Below are 22,257 nucleotides of genomic sequence, written 5' to 3'. Positions count from 1 at the left end.
AGGTGTCCTCTTTGGCTTTGGTGAAGAGTTATTGTCCTTTTCACTGGTGCACAATTGTGTCCTGGTACTTAAACATCTACTTATGAGTTAATTTGCTCAGTTAGGATGGAATGCCATTTCTGCCTTTTTCCTTCACTTTTGCAGTTTATCATATTGACAATGACATTTCATTTTGTTATTAAAGGAAAATTCTTTCATTATCTACTCATCCTCATGCTGATGGAAAGTCGGGTGAAGCTTTATAGTCCACAAAACATTTCTGGAGCTTCAGAACAGTCAACTTTGGTGCAGCATTCTCCTAAACAACTGAAGTAAATGTGGACAAAAACATGAAATGGCTCCACGCATCTTTTCCAATGTAATCTTCGTCTGTTGAAGCCCCCAGATCCCAAATTGATTTGAAAAGATGTTATTTACACCCTTGACGCACGGTCGAGCCTAACTTCAGATACAGTGAAGATTTCAGCTGAAAAATGATGTAAATAACATCTTTACAATTCAATTGGGGATCTCTGAGCTTTCCAAGACCTGGATTATGCCAGACGAGCTGTATGGAGCCATTTTATGTGTTTTCTGTATATTTAAAACAAGTCCCCATCTACGTCAGCTGTTTAGGAGGATGCTGCAAAGCTGTTTTGCTCCAGAAGTGTTTTGTGGACTACAAAACTTCACCCAGACTTGCCATCCACTCGGGGAGGAGTAGATAATGACAGAATTTTCATTATTGGGTGAACTCATCCTTTAAAAGTCACTTCTGGATGGGCTGCAAGTTTACGTCTTGTACATTTATACAAACAGACCAGGCAGACAGTGGGCGGGTTGTTTATAGATTTATAAGTTATTCCAATTTAATATCACGAAACTCCAATCAGTATAAAAGATGAAAAAGTGACTCGGGTGAATACATTAATAGGCACTGTACATGTATAATTGCACATACTGGACTAGTACTTACAGCAATAGTTATAGCTTAGAGAACTGAGCACCAAATACAAGTCTTGGTATTAGAATTAAAAACCATGCTGCCACTTTGACTTTTTTTTATAAGTTAACTCAACTAAAAGTGCTCACAGACATTTTAAACTAAGTTAATTTGGTTTTGAAGAGGGAGAAACCCTTTGAATCGAACCCTTGGTGCAAAAACGGTTGTTATTGTCTCTGAATAGCTGCATTTAGTTTTTGTCAAGAATTGCAAGTGTGAATCCAAACACAGCGGTGTTTAATCTTTATATTAAAAAAAACATTTTATTTACATAAATTACAAGAAAGCACACACTGTTATACCAGTCAACATTAACACATGTCCTTTATATGGTCTAGTTGCCTACTTTTCATCACGTTCACTATGATTAGTCACATATTTTGTTCAACAGCAGAGCTAAATTTATTTCATAGCATTATTTTTTTTCGTCAATGTCTACAACATTTGGATATATTCACAGCACTGTAAGGACAAGATAAGAACAGCCTTTTGTTTTGTATAACACTACTGCTTTACAAGCACCCATTTGACAACAAGACTCTTTAGGACAAGGCACGGTGCATGTAATCACATCTATCTGTAAACCAAGGAGATCACAGCATATTAAATCTATACAAAAAGGCTTTACAATTGATACATACTGCTCGCTGTAGGAACGTCATTTAGCTTTCACAGTTAGAGTTTACCCTTTCCACAGTCAGTCAGTCTACCCAGACAGAGTTATCTCTCTGCAGCATGTTGGATGGCGTGGGGGAGCGCCGTCATACACAGCCTTGTTTAATGGAGGGATGACTGATGGTGGGATGGTCTCTTGTGCTTAGAGAGGAACTTTTTTCACAAAGAGGACGTTGTAGAGTCCACCACCTCGCGGCCGTTACAGACTGCTGGCACGTAGTTAGAGGCTGATCCTGGGAGAGAAAAAACAGCAGCGTTAGCCAGGAAAGAGTTTTTTACACTGTGAGGAGACAAAACTGTAAACAAGAGATAAAAGCTGTGAACAGAGTTCTGGTGATGTCATCGGCTCTGCACGTCTGCGTAGTTTTAGTTTTTCTTTTACATTTCCAAAAATGTAATTTTACATGTTTATGAGTAGCTCTTGAACTCTTGAGTATTGTACTTAAAGAAGACATTAGTTTTCTTTCAGTTGCAGCACTGTATTCCCCCTCTGTCTGAAGCACTCTGTTTTAGTTCCTGTCTCTTTAAGGCCACCTCCTGAATATCCAGTCTCCTCTGATTGGTCAGCTCACACATGCCTGACCCATCACCACTTACAACAAAGGAGCAGCTGTGCTAAATCAGCTCTTACTGGCCAAACTAGTGGCTAGACATATATTATGCAAATCATGACTTTTACATATAATTGAGTATATTTACATTGCTGTATTTATACTTTTACTTAAAGGCCCAGTGTGTAGGATTTAGTGGCACCTCGCTGTTAGGGTGCAGATTCCAACCAACTGAATACCCCTCAAAATGCCCCCTCTAAAGCCAGTGTTTGGTTTGTCCGTTCTCAGCTACTGTAGAAACAACAGACTTCATGGAAAGAAGCCCGCTCCCTCTGTAGATATAAAAGGCTCAACCAAAAACACAACCATTGTCAATTTCAGACTATATATTTCACTTCTCCCTATATCCTACAAACTGGACCTTTTAAGTTAAAGCTCTGAATACCTCCTCTAATTCATGACAACAAGCATTCATTTAAGATTACTAAAACATCTTCAGTCTGGGTTAGCAATAACAGTTAAACTAGTACTAAGCCTTAAAGCGCATAGTTGTAGTTTGGACTGTTTGAGCTCTTCCAGCTCTAGCAGATTAAAATGAATACTCATTGCACTATGTAAACCCAATATGTCTGTGTTTATTTATGAAGTCTGTGCTATGAATTAGTCCGACAGTTTATTATTAAGCTTTAGATAAGGCTGGCATTTATCCAACATGAGAAGAAACATAATGATTGGATTTTAATTGCTTCTCCACGCTGATGCAAAGCCAGACAAAAAAAAAAAAAGCTGAGAAAACTTTCAATTTTGTTGACTTTCATTCTCAGATTTCTTTCTTTATAGTCCTGTTTCATTCAATAATATGTAGAAAGCTCTGACACAAATGCAACATGTAGTAACACTGTGCAACATTATCTTTGCGTGGTGTTTTAGAAAATATTACAAGTGTTTCATGCAAGGCAGGTCCCAATCCCCTTGTTGATTACACTGTTATTACATCCTATTTTTGAAACCTAAACCGATGCAAGGTATTAGGTTGCAGCTGAAATTGTGAAAAGAAGTCTTCATGCTGGTGTTTACAATTTTAGTATGCACCGCACTGGAGAGAGCGACGAGTACCAGATATAGTGGATACTTGTACCTTTAGAGTAGCTGGAGCTGGGAGCGGAGGCAGAAGCAGACACCGTGGCACTGAAGCGGTTGGTTGTGACTCTGAGCGAGGCCACATTTTTCTGGGGCTGGAACAGAATGATGTGAACCTTGGGGGCGAAGAGGCAGCCGAGCACCACCGAACCGCTCAGACTGACGGAGATGCACATGGTGGTGGTCTGCACCTGTGAGGAGAGACAGACAGACAGAGAGTGGGTGGGTGGGTGATGGTGAATATATGTGAGTCTGCTTCTGTTTTCTACTTTTGTCTTCAAAAGGACTAATGAAGTTTGTTCAAAGGCCACCTGGCCCCTGCACTCCTCACACACACACACACACACACACACACACACACACACACACACACACACACGCGCACACACACACACACACACACACACACACACACACACACACACACACACACACACACACACACACACACACACACACACCTGTTACTTCACTACAGCCTTTGATCCAATCAGGTCACTCAGTTTCATTTGTTTCCTGCTCTAATTAGTCCCCAAATCTTCATTATTATCAAAGTAAATGTAGGTTTCAATATATTTATAAAATGTGTATGGAATTATTATTTTTTTTTAAATATTTTTAAAAATTTATTTTTAAAAATGCATATTTATTTTATATTTACTTCTGTGTTTATTACCTGCGTCAAGGAAGTTATGTTTTCACCCATGTCTGTTTGTTTATTGGTTGGTTTGTCAGCAGAATTACCCAAAAGCTACTGAATGGATTTCCATGAAACTTGGATGGAGGATGGGTCTTGGCCCAGAATAGAACCCATTTACTTTTGGTGCAGATCCAGCTACAGGAACAGATCCAAGAATTTCTTCTCTGTCTCCACAACATTGCCAGATAGGGCATTTTCTGACATTTTCGTAATTTTTTTCAAGGAAATATCCATGGATCGTGATGAAAAAAAATCAGGCATATTCATAGCTTTCTATGAGTGAGTACTACAGCATCATGTAAATCCAAATGAAAGTCCAGATCTAGCATATTTAAATATGTTTTATTTGATACTGGATTAGGCTTAGATGAATTAAAGGAGACCTTTGGGCCTTGGCTAAGGTATGCGCTCTCACAATCTCCATGTCAAATATATATTGAACACCTTCATCGTAGCATTGTCTTTTCGGTGCACAAAACACCTCTTACCCTTTTCTCACCTCGCCCGGCTTAACATAGAGGTCACAAATTATCTTTATGTCCAAGGCCAAGGTCTGACAGTCCTCTTTATTTTCATCAAGCTAAATCAATATCAAACTCAATAGCCCTGTATCACACTAACTACTTAACCATAATTTAAGCTCACCAGATCTACGATCTTCATCAAATTGTACTCACTCAAAGATACCAGCCACCTAAATATGCCTTATTTTTTTCATCAGGATTCTTGAATTATTCCCTGAGAAAACATAGGAAATGTGGGAAAAAAACGCCCTATTTCGCACTGTTAAAGAAAGTGAGAGAGAATTCCTGAATTCGTCCCTTTTATCTGGATCTACGGCAAACTACCATCTTCTCCATTCAAGTTTTGAGGAAATCCATTTTTTCAGTTTTTTTGTAATCCTGTTTAAAAGCCAACTAACAAACGGAGGTACGGGTGAAAACGTAACCTTAGCAGAGGTACAAATGAGCAGGCATCAAACTAATGTTTTGTTTTTACGTAGCTAAATAATGATGTCATGTGCTTCAACTGTATAGTTGAGTTTACATTTGCTAAACGTGCTCAAACTATCCTAAGTATGCCCAAATGTTCCGTATCCTGCGGTCATATCACAAACAAAAATAGAAAAATCTCTCATGTCGTTTCTCTACTTCATGCACTTAATATTCTTGGATTATCAGCCGCATTTCCATTTCCAATTTATGTGCGTGTGCGTGAAGTTCTCAATTAAGAACGTTAGCAATTCTAATTGTGTATCTGCGTGTGCATGAATATGAGGGCAAGAAGAAGAATGTAGAATAAGCACAGCTGGCTGTCCTGGAAAGTCAGGGCCTTGTTAGTCATATTTCAGCCACTAATGTGAGCTGACTGCTGGGGTCATCTTCCTGAGCACCGTCTCTTCCCACCCCACTGGTTACCCCTGCAGTCCAGGAACTTCTATTTGCAGAACCACAGCATGAAGTGAAATCTCTCCTAAACAAACCGCACAACAACAACACTGCGGAAATATGAGAAGTCCTCACACATTGTTTAAGCTTTCGAGTACAGAAATAACAAAAAACACAGTCGGGACTGCGGGTAAAACTACTTCACTGCAGCTTCTTATCTCTTTCAGCCATAAAAGATGTCTTTCTAGCAGCTATTTCCATTGAACAAATAATTATGAAGCACCAATAGATACTGCAGTGCCGTGTGAACCCAACTGTTTCTCAGCGAAGAGAATGAGGTTTCACTTTTTTGCTTTATTTAATGCTGAGTGCCTTTTTAAAGCTTTCGTTTTAGTTATATATTTGATTTTATAAACAGATATCCGTATAGTTTTAAGTTTAGCTTAGCTTAATTTGGATTTGATTGCATATTATCAATTATTTTTTAACTTCCATTTTACTTTATGATTCGTCAATTTATTTTATGTCATTTTATCTTATGAAAATCTGTTAAAAAATAACGAATATATGAATTAATGTATAATTAATCAGTATATCGAATGCATAATTCAGTCACTGACTGTTTCTACAGCGATGAAATTGACTTTTGCTCAAATAAAATGAATAAAACTGACAGGAGAAGGAGGTTTGAAATAATTTTCACGTAAAGGACCCTGAACATAACAGAATATCTGTATCCATCTGTGAAACCTTGAGTTCATCATGATTCACTGGCCACACAAGGCTACTCTCTCATTAGAATATTTCTGTGCTATCCAACCCTAATTTGAAATGTGGCAACTGAACCCACAGCCATTATTATTGGTGTCACACAGAACCAAAGCATGAAGGTCTCTGTTGCAATGCCAAACCTCTCGCTCTTTTCAATGTTTGTGTGTGTTTGCTGCCTCTTCACTATGAAGCCTTATACTCGCAATGTTCAGCCAGCCAGCCTCAGATATCCCACTGGGAGTCAGAAAAGGTAAAGGTTTCCAGTTCACGGTTTGGGTGCCAGAAAAGCTGATCACTACAGACATGAAAAGCCTGAGGTACATCATGATGATACAAAGCTTGTGTGATTTGAGACCTCCCCCCCCATCTGTTTGCACAACAAAGGCCTTGTTGCTGACCAAATGCTGTGGCAGCACCCTTGAGTCAGCCTAAGGCACCGGGACTCATAACTTACATGTTCTGTCAGCTTTACGCTCGTTGTTTTTGCCTTATTACTCCACACTGCATGGAGGGATGTATGAATTCGTCCTTGCAGCTATGCATTCTCTACTTTGGAATAATCAAATGTATATTCAAATTTTTGGTCTGTTGAAGCATTTCAGACAAGTCCAGTAATAGTTATGCATATAGTCAGCCCATTTATTCATCATTTGTGTGATTCAGGGTAAATGCAGCCTTTAGCAATTTGGCTGCGAGACTTTATTCCCATGTGACAGCTCTGCAGCAGATATGTCATATTTCCTCTGACTATTAGGGAGGCAGTGTCACTAAATGTCCCTGCTTACAATTATTTTTACTTCATGTCATAACACTGCTTGGTGAGTTCACCGAATAGGGCCAGTTATGATTTAGTCTCTGTATCTAGAGAGAAAAACAGCAATAAATCTCCTGATTTGATCTTCGGCACCTGAAATGTGTCATTAAGCATTTAGCGATGCCGTTATTCAATGAATCAGTTTGACTGTCATTAATTATTTCTATCTGTATATTCCAGCTTCATCCGTCTCCAGAGTCTTTGTTCTTTTCTTGAAAGATCCTTCAACCTACATGAAAAGAAAGCTCACTCTTTCATGGGTCTGGGTGAGCATGATCAAATGGAATCTGAGAGTGACACCTTCTTCTTTAGGAATGATAAACACACTTGGGATAGTCATTTATAGACGTTGTTTACATTATTCCACGTCAGTGGGCTTGAGCAGTTTTCTAGAAATCTAAATTCTGAATACTTAACAACTATGAAAGACACATTTTCACGGATAGTTACCCTGTAATCGCTGGCAGTGACATAGAAAATGGGCTGGAAGGCGAGCCAGATGATGCAGGTGGTGTACATGGTGAATCCGATGAACTTGGCCTCGTTGAAGTTCTCGGGGCACTTTCGCGTCTTGAAGGCGTAGACAGTGCAGAGGATGATGAGGATGCAGTTGTAGGTGAGTGACATGAGCATGCTGGAGTCCCTGCTGTTGCACTTGAGGGTGACCACGTCTCTCCTCTCTGGGCTCACCTCCTTCCGAACCCCTGGCACCTCCACCAGCAGCCAGATAAGAGCCACCAGCAGCTGGCAGGAGATAAGAGCGCCGCAGATCGCTACCTGGGAGGCGGGGCTGATGAAGCGTGGCCGCTGGGCTCCATCTTTCACTCCGCTGAAGATACGTGCGATACGGTTGGTCTTGGTAAGAAGGGCTGAGTAGCACACTGCGAAGGAGGTGCCCAGGCCGAGTCGGCGCAGGGTGCAAACAGCAGTGGAAGGTTTGGCGATATAGATGAAGGTCATGAGGTAGCACATCAGCACTCCCAACAGGAGGATGTAAGAGAGTTCACGGCCACTTGCTTTAACCACAGGCGTCTCGTTGTGCTTGAAGAACAGGCCCACTACTGACAGAGTGCACAGTATACCAAGGCAGGAGATGGTGACAGGCCCGATGGCCCAGGCATCCTCCCAGCGGATGTATTCTTCAGGCAGATCATAGCAGCCGGTCAAGTTAGCCAGCGGCCACTGACCGAAGCTGCAGTCCGCACAGGTGAACTCGTCCTGCAGGTACTGGTAGGGCTGGCAGGGGATACAGATCCAGCAGCACACATCTCCAGGCTGCATACTCTTTATCTCGTTCTTCCTGCAGGGGTCGCTGCACTGCGAGGTGGGCGGTGCGAGGCTACGCCAGTGCACCATGCTGGTGTTCAGGGTCAAGTTGTGGTCCCAGTAGCCAACCTTCTTGTAGATGAACTTCCCGTCTTCTTTGTGGTAATGAAAGATGTTGTAGCGGCTGATGCTGTCGCCAAAAGCGTCGAAGCGCACCATGCTCTCTGCTTCTGTGGGTCTGAATGGAGCTGGGAGGAAACAAAGAGTAATGTTGACTTAAGGGTACTGTAAAGGACATAAGTCTTGAGACAATATAAGGGTATGATTTAAATTAAAGGGGCTCTATGTACCAATTTGTAATGATTCACATGTATAAACCAGAGTTTTATTGGCCATATGTGAGCGGATTGTAACGTGATGTGAACAGTGAGATCTCCCCCGTCTCTATCAGTTTCCTATACAAGACTGTGAACGATTTGTTTAAGTTGTTTAATGCTGCTGGACTGTGGATTTCCTTTCCGATTTTCCGTGACAGTCCAAAGGATGTGACTCAGTGCCTCTCTCCGCTCCGCAAACAGAGAGCAGGTAGTGCAATGACTGATGCTTAAAGACATAAAAATGTAATGCAAAAATATCACTGTCCTGGCATATTATCAGTGAATTCCTGTAAATACTCACACTGCCATTTAAGCTCATCTATGTATTGTATGTGTATGTGTATTCATTCATCCAACCAAGACCCAATCTTTTGAGAATAGTATGTTCGAGATTGTTTCCCTCCCACTTGTTCCTCCATGCTAATTAATTAGTTGTTTTTGCTAATTGAATAAACACAAAGCCCTTTTCAGTGCAGCAGAGGAAATCAGTTGATGTCTTGTTCCAGTGACATGCTTATTTGCAAACCTGTTTGCTTCACATGAAAATGTTCAATTACATGTTCAAGTACAAATGAAACAAACACTCTTGTTCCAGTGAGACATTTTGTCTGTGTTCGCTTCCATCACTGTTCCTACCTTCAAATTTGGTCTTCAAGATGAACTCCTTGTAGAACCTTTTGCCGTTACCTGGTTTCATGGCTTCACACACCTTAGATGTGTTGGAGCACACAGCTTGCCTCATGTTATGCAGCGCGTAGGCCATTGCATAGACTGCATTTACCACAAACATGATCTTGGACTCCTGCTCAAAAGTGCCATCTCGCAGGCTGTGTTCACTGCAGCCAGCTTCCTGGAGGCTACAGCCAAACCGGTGCTCCCAGAACTCTTTGAACCACGGGTTCCTTGTGTTGGTGTACGGGTTCAGCTTGGTGAAGTAGTCTTCGAACTCTCTAATTGGGTAGGAGGCCAGCTCGATAGTGAAAGCCATGTCTGCTGCGGTCTCGCTGCCCCTCACCACACTCTCCTGCGCTCCCCATCCATCACTCGCCACCCAGGTGAAGGTGACATTCATGCGAGCAGCAGCCACCAGCAGCTCGCGGGCGTCTTCGCTGCGGGTGAACAGGATGACCACCTTGGCGTTGGACTTCTGCTGCAGAGCGCGGATCACATTGTCATAGCCCTGGCGGTTCATGGAGCGGCTCACCTTGGCTGAAGTGGCGATGCAGATTTGGCGAGTGCGGGCCTCCTGCTGGAAGGCGTCGATCCCAGTCTCACCGTAGTCGCCCTCTGACGCCACTGTTGACACGTAGGTCCAGTTGAAGTAACGCAGGATCTCAGCCATGGCCTTGGCCTGGTAGAAGTCAGGAGGCACTGTGCGGGCAAAGTAGTCATAGCGGCTCTTGTCGCTGAGCTTTGAACTGGTGGAGGCATAGCTGATCTGAGGAATCTGGAACAATCGCAGGAGGTTGGCCACCTGAAGAAAGAGACGGAAAATATTTCAATAGGTTTATTACATGTTTGTAAAGTGTCATTTCACACTCATGAAGCCTTCGTCACCGGTCCCCTGCTAGAATCAAACAATCGACTTTGTTGCTACATGGTACTGAATGTCAGAATGTCCTGGGAAACCTGTACTTGACGAAGGACTATAAGTTGTATTTTAGGTCATTTTAGCAGTTTTTGCTTTCTTTGCACTTTTCTGCCAAAAACGAAGGACAAATTATGGCACATTGCTTTGTACAGTAGCCAGGCTGTTAGTGGTAGCCACGTTGCTAATGCTGTCTTTGACACAGTGGCACAAACAGTAATTCCACAGGGAAACACTAGGAGAGAGGAATTTGAAAAACTGTCTGTTTATGCTATAATTAAGTCCAAACGAAAATCTTTTCCTAAACCTAACCAAGTAGTTTGATTGCCTAATTCAAACCAAATGGCAAGTGTCTAATGAAGGTTCACATTGTTTTGGGAGACACTGGCGATCATCCTATTCAGTCATTTCTCAACTTTGTCTCCACAAACTCTTGAGTGAAATATTGACTCAGTGTTGATAAAATATTGAATATTGGCACTTGAGCAGAGTAGTAGTGTAGGAGTAGTAGGAGTGTACGAAAACAGTAAAGAAAAAAAACACAACACTGAGCTGAAATGCATTATCAAACTCTGTAGCGCTGAAGGGAACTGTTGGTAGATGGTAACTATCTGTGGCTTTGTTTCTGTGAGTGGCACAAGAGTTATTCTAAAAATACTGATTTCACCCGCAGTTGTACTGTCCTTAAGTCACGGATACTTCTGCACCTGACAAGCATAAAAAATGCTCAATTGTACAACATTCTTGAGGCTTAAACAGCATCTCTGATAGCTGAAAATTTGGGATCAACAGAATGTGATTCTGCATCAAATTTCACAACTCTTTGCTTTTTAACTTGGATATCTATCTGGTCTACAGGTGAAGTGGAGCCATTAAAGGACACGGCTGCTCCAGTCTGAAGTGCTTCAGCTCTGTGGTAAAGACTGGCTGTGGAAACAGGAACAATTCAATGTTCCTCTATCTCAAACTGTTTACTCTGTCAGGGATTCACATCGCCAGCTGCGAGTGCCACAAATCCCCTCACAAATAGAGCCACATAACAACAGCAACAATGGCACAAAGATAAGGGTTTTATCCGCGTGTTTTTCTGCTTTCTTGAGTTAAAAGCATTCTGTCAACGCATTAAAGTTTCATGACAGATTCTGTCAGACCTTAAGATGCCCACCTAACCCAGACAAATATATGGATATCCTTGCGGAGATGATAGTTGATGGCGAGTTCAACAGGGGTGGATGATAATCTTTAACTGAAACTCAGCGAGGCGTCCATGTTATACACAATATTGCTGAAATGATTGTGACAGAGTCATAACATAAAATCACTGCAATTATTTTCCCACACAGCACTACAGAGCCGACTATGACAGAGAGCTGGTGAAAACTTGTCATTTCCCAGGATTCCTTGTGAGACGCAGTGGTGATTAGTGGATACCCATGGGCTTCAGTTTGACTACCTCCTCCCCCAGGCTTCATTGTATGCCTGGAGGCTTCCCAAACAATGGCATCCCCACGGATATAATTGGAACCTTCCACCCTCACCCTATTTATTAAAAGTACTATTGTCTATTACAGCTCACTCAATCCAACCAATGAAACAGAGCAATCAATCTTTGCTGCGATATTGTAAATCTCTAGTGTTATATACTGTGTGTGTAGTATGATCACAATTTTCTGCATGCGGTGCCCTGAACATGTTACTCAACAGCCTATTTTTAGTCACGCTCGCGGCATGGCTGCAGGGATGGCAGTGCCGGTCTGTCGGTCAGTTGGTCCATCACTTTGGTCCAGACTGTCGTATCTCAAAAACTATTCTATATATCCATGAATTTTGATGCGTATATTCATGTCCTCATATGGAGTGAATTAATGATGGGGATCCCCTGACCTTTAGTTAAGCACAACCATCTTTTTCTTATTTCCAATATCCCAGTTTATGACCAATCTAATGATCCCATCAGCTTGAGTAGTGGTTAAAGCTACAGATGTCCAAATGAAACACACTGTTACCTTGAGTAAAATTACAGATTTCTCTGGGTTTGAATACTGTTGGACACATTGCAGATAATGTAGGACTGGCGAATAACGGCAGCTGAGAATCATTGGTAATTTTTGCCTTGCTAAATTTCTAATGTTAGTCAACAGAACTATTAAACCTTACTGTAGCCAAGTTCAACATTTAGCATACAAATGCTAGATTCTTTACTATTTAAAGATTATTTACACGAAAAAGAACAGATGATGAAATGATTTTGCAATTCATAAATGAAAACAAAATCATAATGTTTTATTCATTGCAAGAATGTTAAACTAAGATGTGAACATGCATCATTATAGTTGCTAAACATCAGCATGTTAGCATTTAGCTCAAACAGAACCACACTGTATAACCACAACCTCACAAAGCTGCTAGCGTGATTATGGACTCTTCTTCTTCTTCTTCTTCTTCTTCTTCTTCTCCTTCTTCATTTTACATCCTTCAAGCATTTTCTTTCATTACTCTTTCTGACTGCACAATTACCTCCTGCAGACACATTCATCTTTTCATTGCTATGGCCAGCTTTAATGTAAACTGAAGTATCTCGAACTAATGGAATGAGACAAACAGAGACTACTAGACGTTGTATATGCAATGCAAACACACGCTGTTTTGCCTCAGAAATTACCAACATTAACCCTGATCTGTGAGCGGCCGTGTGCTTAACCTCCTTTAGCTTAATCACCCGAAAGACAAGAGCCAGAACACAGGCATTAAGTCTTGAGGGAATGAAAAGAGTAAATATGATGTATTGAGACAAGTGCACTACTGCACCCGGCAGTAGTCCTCTCCACTGTTTCTACTCCAATGGTCTCATCAAATTGCCCACAGAGAGACGTGATTTCCATCGTAAAAGTATGGGGAAGCCTGATTGGACCTCTGCATGTACTGATTAATTCATAGTGCCTAGCATATACACTGTATTTTGCATGCAGCAGACTAACATGTGAGCAGCCACACTGAGTCAGTCGGTCACACTTGCACGGTAATAAGGTAGTTTCCTCCTCGCAGAGTTTTCAGGCATGCAGTTGGCCTTCATCAATGGATTCCTGGAGAAGCCTGACAGCGCACCTTTCAGGACGGCACTGGAGTGTGTGACAGTAACCGTCTGTTCGTCCTCATGCGCTACTTCCCTCTCTCCATCCACAAGTCACGTAAGAACAGGCTCAGGGGTATCATACTGTAAATTGCTCTAATTGAATGAGACTCTCCAAACGCCAAACTTGTATTGAATTTCTTAATTATGTCCGGCCACAGTAGTAGGTATGGTACAATTTACAATGAAATTTGCAAACACTTTGTTTAAGACTTGCACCACCCTTAATCATAACCAATACGTACCTATAACTCTTAACTTTGTCCTAAACTGAACCCATAGTAAAGTCACAAACCACTTTGGCTTGTTTGGCTCAAAAGTGCAATAAGTTGAGACACCAATTAGGCTATCTTCACAGTCCACTGGTTTAAAATCCAAAAGTGGTCCCCAAATGAGCTATAGCTTGGACTACAGAATCTAAAAAATAATAGTATATTCACACCGCAGCCTCCCTGTATGAGCGGGTTTGATTAGACTTTCAGGCACCCTCTCGCATATATTTTCACATTAACTATAAAGTAATCTTTTTAAAATCGCTTCTCTTCTCAGATGTAGAAATCACCTGAATAGTGCCCATTTGTTGTGTGAGGACAAGTATAAGGAAGTACACACAAAGAAATTGCAAATCATTGCATTAATTAGATTAATGACCTCATTAGCTTTATTGGTTATATCTACTTTATCATGGTTATTATGGCAGTGCATTTCACAGTTAAGATCTTGTTTTGGTTCTATTATTTAATAAGGTCCATTAGTGAAACAGTGATTGTTTTTATAATATTTCCGTCTTTGTGTCCTTCCTTTCCTCCGGTCTTCCTCTAAACCCAAACTCCAGCCAGTCTCTTTGCAGTAGAGCAGGCAGTAATATAGTACATGCTTTTATACACAATATCTTATCTGTCTCATAGATTATATACCACTCTACAAATACCATATGCCACCATTTGTAAAGAAAAGGAGTTTTGCTGATTACCACTAATTCTAGAGGCTTGTGTCACAGACAGGGACTAAAAATAAAGTCTCATCTAGATTAAAACTATAGTCTCGGTTTAAAAATCTAGGTTTATATTAAAAATGTAGTCCCAGATTAAAAATCTAATCTCATCATATAAATCTAGTTCCAGTTTAAAAGCCTAGTCTCAGATTAGAAATCTAGTCCTATTTTAAAAATCTAGTCTAAGAATAAAAGTCTTGTCCCAGATTAAAAATCTAACCCCATCATATAAATCTAGTTCCAGTTTAAAAGTCTAGTCTCAGATTAGAAGTCTAGTCCTATTTTAAAAATCTAGTCCCAGAATAAAGTCTAGTCTGACATTAAAAGTTTAGTCTCAGAAGCGATGCTGAATGATGTCCTTATCTAGGATTACACACAGATTAATATTAGGATTAGTATTTATTATGGTTTTTTGTCTCCAATATTCACTGAGGAAGGAATTAGTTTGAATGTGTCATTGAGTTCATATTGTATTATCATATTGCAGAATGTTATTTTTTACCTTTTTAAACATTCATGCCCACGAGATGCTCTCTCTCTCTGTGCAGAGCCAATTACACTGTAGATGGAAACTAAACTGCTGATTTCCTGAATGTGATTCTGTTGCCTTGTATTCAATAACATTTAAGGTCTTTCATTCATTTCTCTCACTGCACTTTAACATCCTATTTATGTGTCAATTTCTACTGCCTTGTGTTTTTTTTATATATATCTTGTAAAGCACTTTGCCATGTTGTTGAAACCTGCTTGATAAACTTGCCTTGCCCAAAATCATAGTTCAAGACCCACTCCACCTGAACCTGTGCCGTCCTTCACTTGGATATTTGCCTTCGCAGTGTAGTATGATTTATGTGTGCATGAGTTTGATGCTTGAAGGCTGTTTTCATTTTTCACCTGCTGCAGGGGGAACGTTTCTCTGCTCTCAAATCTTAATTCAAGGATTTGCGATATCTCAACTAGATTGGAAACCAATCGCGATCCAGTTTTTAACATATGAGCATGAAGTGAGGATGTATTCTGAAGACGTCTTGTGTCCGGCAGTAAAACTTTTGATTTTATTAATACTTGCATATTGAAATAATCAGGGTTTTTTGATGCATGTGAAGGATCAGATGCAGTTTTAAGTATTAATTTAATGTCTTAAAACATGTCTGGAATAGATGTATAAATGAAGAAATGCATTTATTTGTGCCAAAAAGGAAACATTAAGGACCACATTTATAGCTCCCTGAGCTTGCAAATGGCCCATGAACAATACACAACATATGTGGTAAATGTTTACAGCGTGCAGTGTTTACGGCTACAGAAAGGCCACACCTCACACTGTGACTGAAGCACTCCACTGTGTAGCTTCACCGCAATAGTTAAGTAATACTAAAGCTATTAAAGCAGGGGAATATATCAAACAAGGTGGACTGCAGTGTGAACTGATATTTCAAAGATAATGGGAAAAGCTGGGAATGTGAGAGTATGGTATCACTGGTGTTTAGTCCACATATTTGTATCATTATCTGGTCAGTCAACATCATGATGATATAATAAAAAGACAGCACACAAACAATATTTTCAAGCTCCGCAGGTCTTTAGGCATTTGAATCCATGCACTGTATCTTGAGTTTGAACATAAAGCTTCAGGAGCAAAATAATGACATTTCAGTCCAGTGTTCCTTCAAAGGAGCAGAGGCGCTGAGGGAAGATATGAGACAGCTGGAACATGTGCAGTCTCTTACTCATGTGACTGTCATGATTTTTTCAACATGGAAAGTCCATCTGTATGTCCCCGAGGTCCCTGTCAAGCTGAGCCCTACAGTAGATACAGTAGATGACACGCAGAGAGAAACTTACAGATGTACAGTGCAGCAGCCCATTCACTCACCAGAGGTCCAGAAATACATGTTATGCATAATGGAGATAATGCAAACCGCTAATGTATCATAACAAGACCTTGTATACAAAATAAATATTTAGTGTCTGTGCACATATTTAACACGCGAGCGCAGCTGTGAGGTAACATGTTTATATATAATATAAATTAATCTGGTTGCTGAACACAAATTCATTCAACAGAGTCGTTAAATTCTGAGGCGCAACAAAATTTCTCTTGTTTAATGATCTGCTCGGCGCCTAAACGTGATGTTTCTTCTCAGCGTTGCGCTTCTTAAAATGCCAATTCCAAAAGGAAACACAGATGTTGTACAAACAGTGGCCCAAATCATCCGTGCCAAGCTTGCGTCAGGTCCAATTTGGGTTTAATCTACTTCAATTTCTGATGATGAGAAATCATTCTTGTAGAGGGGACATCACACAAAAAATGAAGCAAGGAGAGAAAACAATAAATAATACTGAAAGGTCTAACTCTTAGCTTCCTTGATGAGAAAACACACCCAAGATTTAAATAATAGAACTTTAAAAAAAAAACCTGTGCGTCTGCGAGTGAAGTTGCAACAGTTCATATGAATATCATGAAATCAGTTTGTTTGCATGTTGATTCTGAATATTAATGGTTAATGTGGCATACGATGAAATGTTAATCAGACGCATGTTGACAGGTTTGCATTACTTTAATGTATGCAGCAGTTTTGATCCAAACATTCACCGAGAGGAAACGGCATCAAAGCTAAATCACGCTGCGGTCGATTGTGGGGAGGCGGCTGAGACAGCAGAACACCAGCACGACTTAATTGACCGTGCAACATCAAAAGCACACATCTTAAACTTGGATCTAGTTTTGTTCTCTCTCAGACAATTTGAGGCAAACCCCGAGCACTGAGCAGTTCTTCAGTGTGACTGCGGCGCCTCTCTTCTTCCAAGGCTGATTCTTCCAAATTGGAAATTGGATCAACAACTTTGCAGCGCTGCAACACCTCTGATGCTTTTTCTCTTGTTTACATTCGTTAATGCCGACTGATCTCTCAGCTCCAAGTTCATCTTGGCATTTTCTTGTAATACCCGCGGCCGGTAAAGGAAAATCCTCACAACGGGAGTGTAGACTGTTCACTAGCCTGTGCCATTTTATCATATCTGCTGGATCAGCTACCCATCTGTTGTGCAGCTGATGAGGATTATTTTTGATTTGAAGATGCTGTTTTGAATCCTGCCACCCAAAGTTTTCAACTATAATAGCTGTGATTTCGTAAGAGGACAAATGTTCCCCGATTTTATTAATTTTAACGATTTGTCCTCAACTAACATCATCAAACTGCTCCTTGAGTCTCTACTGAGTTCTTACTTTTTATCACTTTAACTTCAATTTGCTTGCCTGCATGTTAAAATAACAGGCATCCTTTTAACATATATGTTAATAACTACCAGATAGGTAAAGGAATAGTTCAGCATTTTGGAAAATACATTTGTTTCTTTCCTTTCAGGAGTTACATGAGTCTGAGGTGTTGCTTAACTTGGCTTGAAGACTGGAACCAGGGGAAGCAGCACGCCTGGCTCTATCCAACGTCCAAAACTACACCAAACACATTTCTAACACAAGTGTTTTATTTGTTCCTGTTCTACGACGTCAGAGATGTAAAGCAACCCGTGTTTTTGGCTGTACGTACTTCTTTTGAACTATGTTTATCTATTCACTCAAAATGATTGTGCAGCATTCAGCACCTCACTGAGACACGAAGTCTCCGGGGAGTCAAACTCAATCTCAGAAATGTTAGCTTGATCTGTGTTTTTATTCTTGAATCAACCCTGTCTTATAGACTTTACATTTATATATAACTCATTTTGAATGGCAAAGGGGGGTGAAGCTGACCAGATTATATTTCCCATTAACAGAAGAATCTTTTCATGTGACTGAGTATGATTATGCCTTGTGACCCCGCACAGTATGAGCAACATGGATGGTAGTTCAATTAGCAAGCAGAGAGTTTGGTGATATAACAAGATAATGTGTTGTCCTAAAAAAGAAAAGTAATATCTAGTAATCACATGAAACTATGTCATAATATCGTGAAGAACCTTGTTATAACATGAACAGGATCATGTAAAAATTATTATGATGTCACAAAATAGTTGATAATGAACATATCAATGAAGAAGTTCATCATCCATTTTAAAATATCTGTTTTTCTTTTCCAATGGAGTAGTGACTACTGTTATTAAGGTTTTTTTTTTTTTTTCGATGGTTCATTTAAGCACTCATGGCACAAAGATTATGATCTTGGTTTAATGCAAAAAATGCATGCTGTGACATGAGACATAATGTGTTTATTAACATTAAACTGACTCACAATCTGAACTCTTAACCAAGGGGCTTATGTTGCCTACACCTAACTGTGAACCCCCGGTCTCATCCACCCAGGCCACCTACCTGCGGCTCAAACAAAACGCCTCTGAACGTTATCCAGGCGGTGATTACATGTGCTTACAGAAACAATTGAATGACATATAAACATAATTTCTATGAAATGGAGTTGACGCAATACATTTTATACTGAAGATTTGGGAAACAATATACAAAGCTGTACCTTTTGGCCTGTTTACAGAATTCGATGTGATCTCATTTGAGGCATTGTTTATTCAAGGTACAGCTTGGCAAGGCAGGATATCATTACAAGTAAACTCAATGTGCTTTATGTGAGCTGCATCTGCAGACACCCACCCACCCAAAGATCTACCCCACACACAAACACGGAGCACACAACAAAGGCCCGAACAGACGATAAGGTATTCAAAGCAGCAGATGCACATGTAAACAGGTATGTGTCATACGTGAGACCGCACTGCATGTATTCATGTCTGTGGGTCACAGCTGTGATTCAGTGTGAGCCCTTTGTGTAGCTGGAATGCAGCAGCAGAAAGAAACGTGTGTTGATCTGCTTGCATGCTCTATTTCAGGAGGAGACAATTCCTCCACATTAAACTTACATCTATTATTTCCTCCCACCAGCAAAACAATGCTCACCACAAGAGCGACCTTTTGAAGCACTCTCAAGTACGAGGATATATCTGCGAGAAATGTTGCTCTTTATCATCTGCTCAGCTTAAAGCTTTGAAATATCACTTCTAGCCTCTAGCAACTAAGAAATAAACTTGATAAGTCCAGGATTTTTTACCGTCGGTGCTCCTGTCACACAATCTTAAGCATAGTTCTAAATAACAGCCACAGGTTCTGAGCGGAGACGGGTAATTTATTCCTGTGAAAATAAAAAAAAATAAAAAGCTCTCAGACAGACGAGATGAAGGAAAGTGTGTCTGGAAATCGATTGGCGGGCAATATTATTGACCGCGGGGGGCCTGACTTTAACCAGTCTGCCAGTGTTTCCCTTCACTTTGAATGACACGCTGATGTGCTAATTAGGGAGATGAGCTGTTTCCTTCAAATGTGCTAAAGCTTCCAGTCCAGAAATAACAGTCTATATCACATGATAAACAAGATGCTTTTGAAGTTCACACCAAAGCAGGATTCTTCCTTTGCCAGTCGCAATCCGTGAAGACCAAAACACAATAAGGAAGCCCTCTCCGGTTCCTCTGCGTGACACAGCAAGAGACTTAATAAATCACTGCAAACCAAAAATATAAAACACCAATATATGGCTGCACAGATATGAAGTCTTATAACCTTCCCAGGTGCTTCAGCAATGACTTGCAGAGTTTGCCTACTGTGCTGTTGTTTTGTCTTAAAGGATTAAGTGGAGATTTTTGAAATATAAATTTTAGGATGCAATTTTTAGGATGCTGGATTCTCAATAACTATTGTCTGAAGGGAGGAGAGCTCTACAGTGCAATATTACATTTGAAGGAGATAGGCTGTTGAACTTTCATATATCTAGTGATTATTTATTTGTTACCACAAAAATACATTTTCTTCTTTGTGTACATGTGTGTCGAATCATTGGTTCTCGACCTGGGGGTCGCAAGTTCATTTCGAGGGGTTGCCAGATGGTTGTGAGGAATGAAAAATACATGCAATAAAAAACATGTTTTTAGACAAGTGGTGTACGATGTTTGAACTGTATGGGCAAAAAATAAAAAATAAAAGGCCACCAGCCGGATGCGATGGGGCGCCAGCATGCAGAAAGTCATGATATAGTTATAGTGAGGAGAGGACACTTCACCATGTTTTGTCCACTAGAAGGACACCCTGGAGGGCACTATATCATGTTTTATGAGGGTACATTCACAGCATTTTTTCGAACATGGGGGCCTCCCTGCATCCCTGAGTCCACCAGTGTTTTAGACTGGGGGAATATTTTTTAATTTAAATAAAAGCTTTTTACAGTTTTTTTTAAAGGGGCACTATGTAACTATGTTTTGATCTCACCCCACCAAAACTCAAAATAAACACCTGTTTTACTCTAATGTTTACATGACGTTCAAATACATCTAGAAATTCATGTTCAGGAGGTAAACAAGTAAATAAGTTATTAAGTTATTTCAGGATGTCCAACAGTTTCAGCGAGAGTTTCTGCTTCAAGTTATTTGCATTAAATCTGCACTGAGGACAAAAGTTGTGCCTGGGAGCAGATTTCAGCTTCTTATTGTGTGACTGTGAAAGTGTGGGACCGGTTCAGAATGATTTCATTGTTCTTTTTTCATTACATGCTAGGTTAAATTTAAAACTGTAAAAATGTGTAGGCTGCTAGCATTGAGTCATCATTCATGGTCAATTTTATACAGCTAACATCCCAGATGGCAATAAAAGACGGTTTTCCTAAAACATGAAACAGTGAGAAGACATAACAAGGACGACTACATATAGTAGGATGAGCAAGGAGGTGATGAAAGGCTCCTTAACATTGCCGGGCTAATTATGAAAGAATCCTTTTGAGGCGGAGGAGAAACTGGCTCGTCTCTCACCATCTTTCCCACATCTCGTCCTTGGCCCCTGTCACCGACAGCGTCAGCCTCCTCTCCACACGCAGGTGGACACGTCTGCCAGCCAATGGACATGCACCCCACGGATGGGAAAAGCAGCTCCTCTCAAAGTTCCCCGGGAGCGTCCCTGGCACTTGTCCTCCTCACTTTTATAACGCTCTTCATCTCCACAAAGTGTTTCTCTGGGATAAATAGGGACTGTCTAAATCACTGACCTCTCAAAAAGAAAAAAAATCCCACCATGGGCTTCGCTCCGCTCTCACAGCTCGATTCATTAAAGTGGCCAGGAAATGAACAAAGAGACTGTTGAGCATAGTGATGCTTGAGGTATGTATTCAAATTAATACAAAAACCCTCAAAAGCTGTGGATTTCTTTTTGAATCTTTTGGTCTGTGTGGTCGCTGAGGACTCATTCACATGGAGACACACACACAAAGTCCTTTTCATGCTTCTTTAAAACATGCTGCTCTTTTGTCAAAGTATCATCAACTTTACAGGAGAAGATGATTCGTATCATTCACTTCTTCCCAGGCGAAGAAGCCCCGGGTTTAATGGGTAAGATGGACATCCTCAGTCCAGTCTGTCTGCCTGTGTGTCTGTGACTGTCCTCTCCATTCATGCTGACATGAAGCACTCATCACTGCAGACTCCTGGCAAACTTCCCCAAGGTTGGACTGTATCTGACGTTGCTTTAGCAGACACTAACAAGGGAATCACAGTCAAAGAGGCTGCTGCACTCAACTTATTCAAGCAATCAGTGTTTCCCATTCTCATATTACTTACTGTGTGGAGCCATGGCGCATTATGAATCAAAAACAAGTCCAATTTTCACTCCTCCAGAAGGAGAACCGTGGGAATTAAACAGGATTTGGTTATGAAGTCGCTTCATACATTTTAACAATGAACTAAATGTATAAAGAAAAAGTTTTAGTTTCACATTCTGGGAAATAAGTTTTAAAGATCGCTCCTAAATACCTAGGTGAAATAAATAGTTAGTTCAGCCAGTCCAGAATATAACATACCCTTCTTGTTTAACCCTTTAGTTGGTTGTATGGATTAAGC

General features: G+C 40.5%; 1 protein-coding gene across 1 annotated transcript in view; it reads right to left on the bottom strand.

Annotated features, from left to right (window-relative positions):
- Positions 1–1,202: 1,202 nt before the first annotated feature.
- The window catches only part of grm2b (glutamate receptor, metabotropic 2b), a 31,161-nt gene continuing 10,106 nt past the window's right edge, over positions 1,203–22,257 (bottom strand). The window contains exons 3-6 of the mRNA XM_084349104.1: positions 9,301–10,138; positions 7,472–8,535; positions 3,347–3,539; positions 1,203–1,890 (exon numbers count right to left, since the gene is read on the bottom strand). Of these exons, the coding sequence (XP_084205230.1) occupies positions 1,817–1,890; positions 3,347–3,539; positions 7,472–8,535; positions 9,301–10,138 (2,169 nt within the window). The 3' untranslated portion in view covers positions 1,203–1,816. The remainder of the gene's footprint in view (positions 1,891–3,346; positions 3,540–7,471; positions 8,536–9,300; positions 10,139–22,257) is intronic.

This window comes from Pagrus pagrus (assembly GCF_965226575.1).
Source record: "Pagrus pagrus genome assembly, chromosome: 3".
Taxonomy (NCBI): domain Eukaryota; kingdom Metazoa; phylum Chordata; class Actinopteri; order Spariformes; family Sparidae; genus Pagrus; species Pagrus pagrus.
Note: the sequence above shows the minus strand (reverse complement) of the source record. Positions and strands in the feature narration are given on the sequence as shown.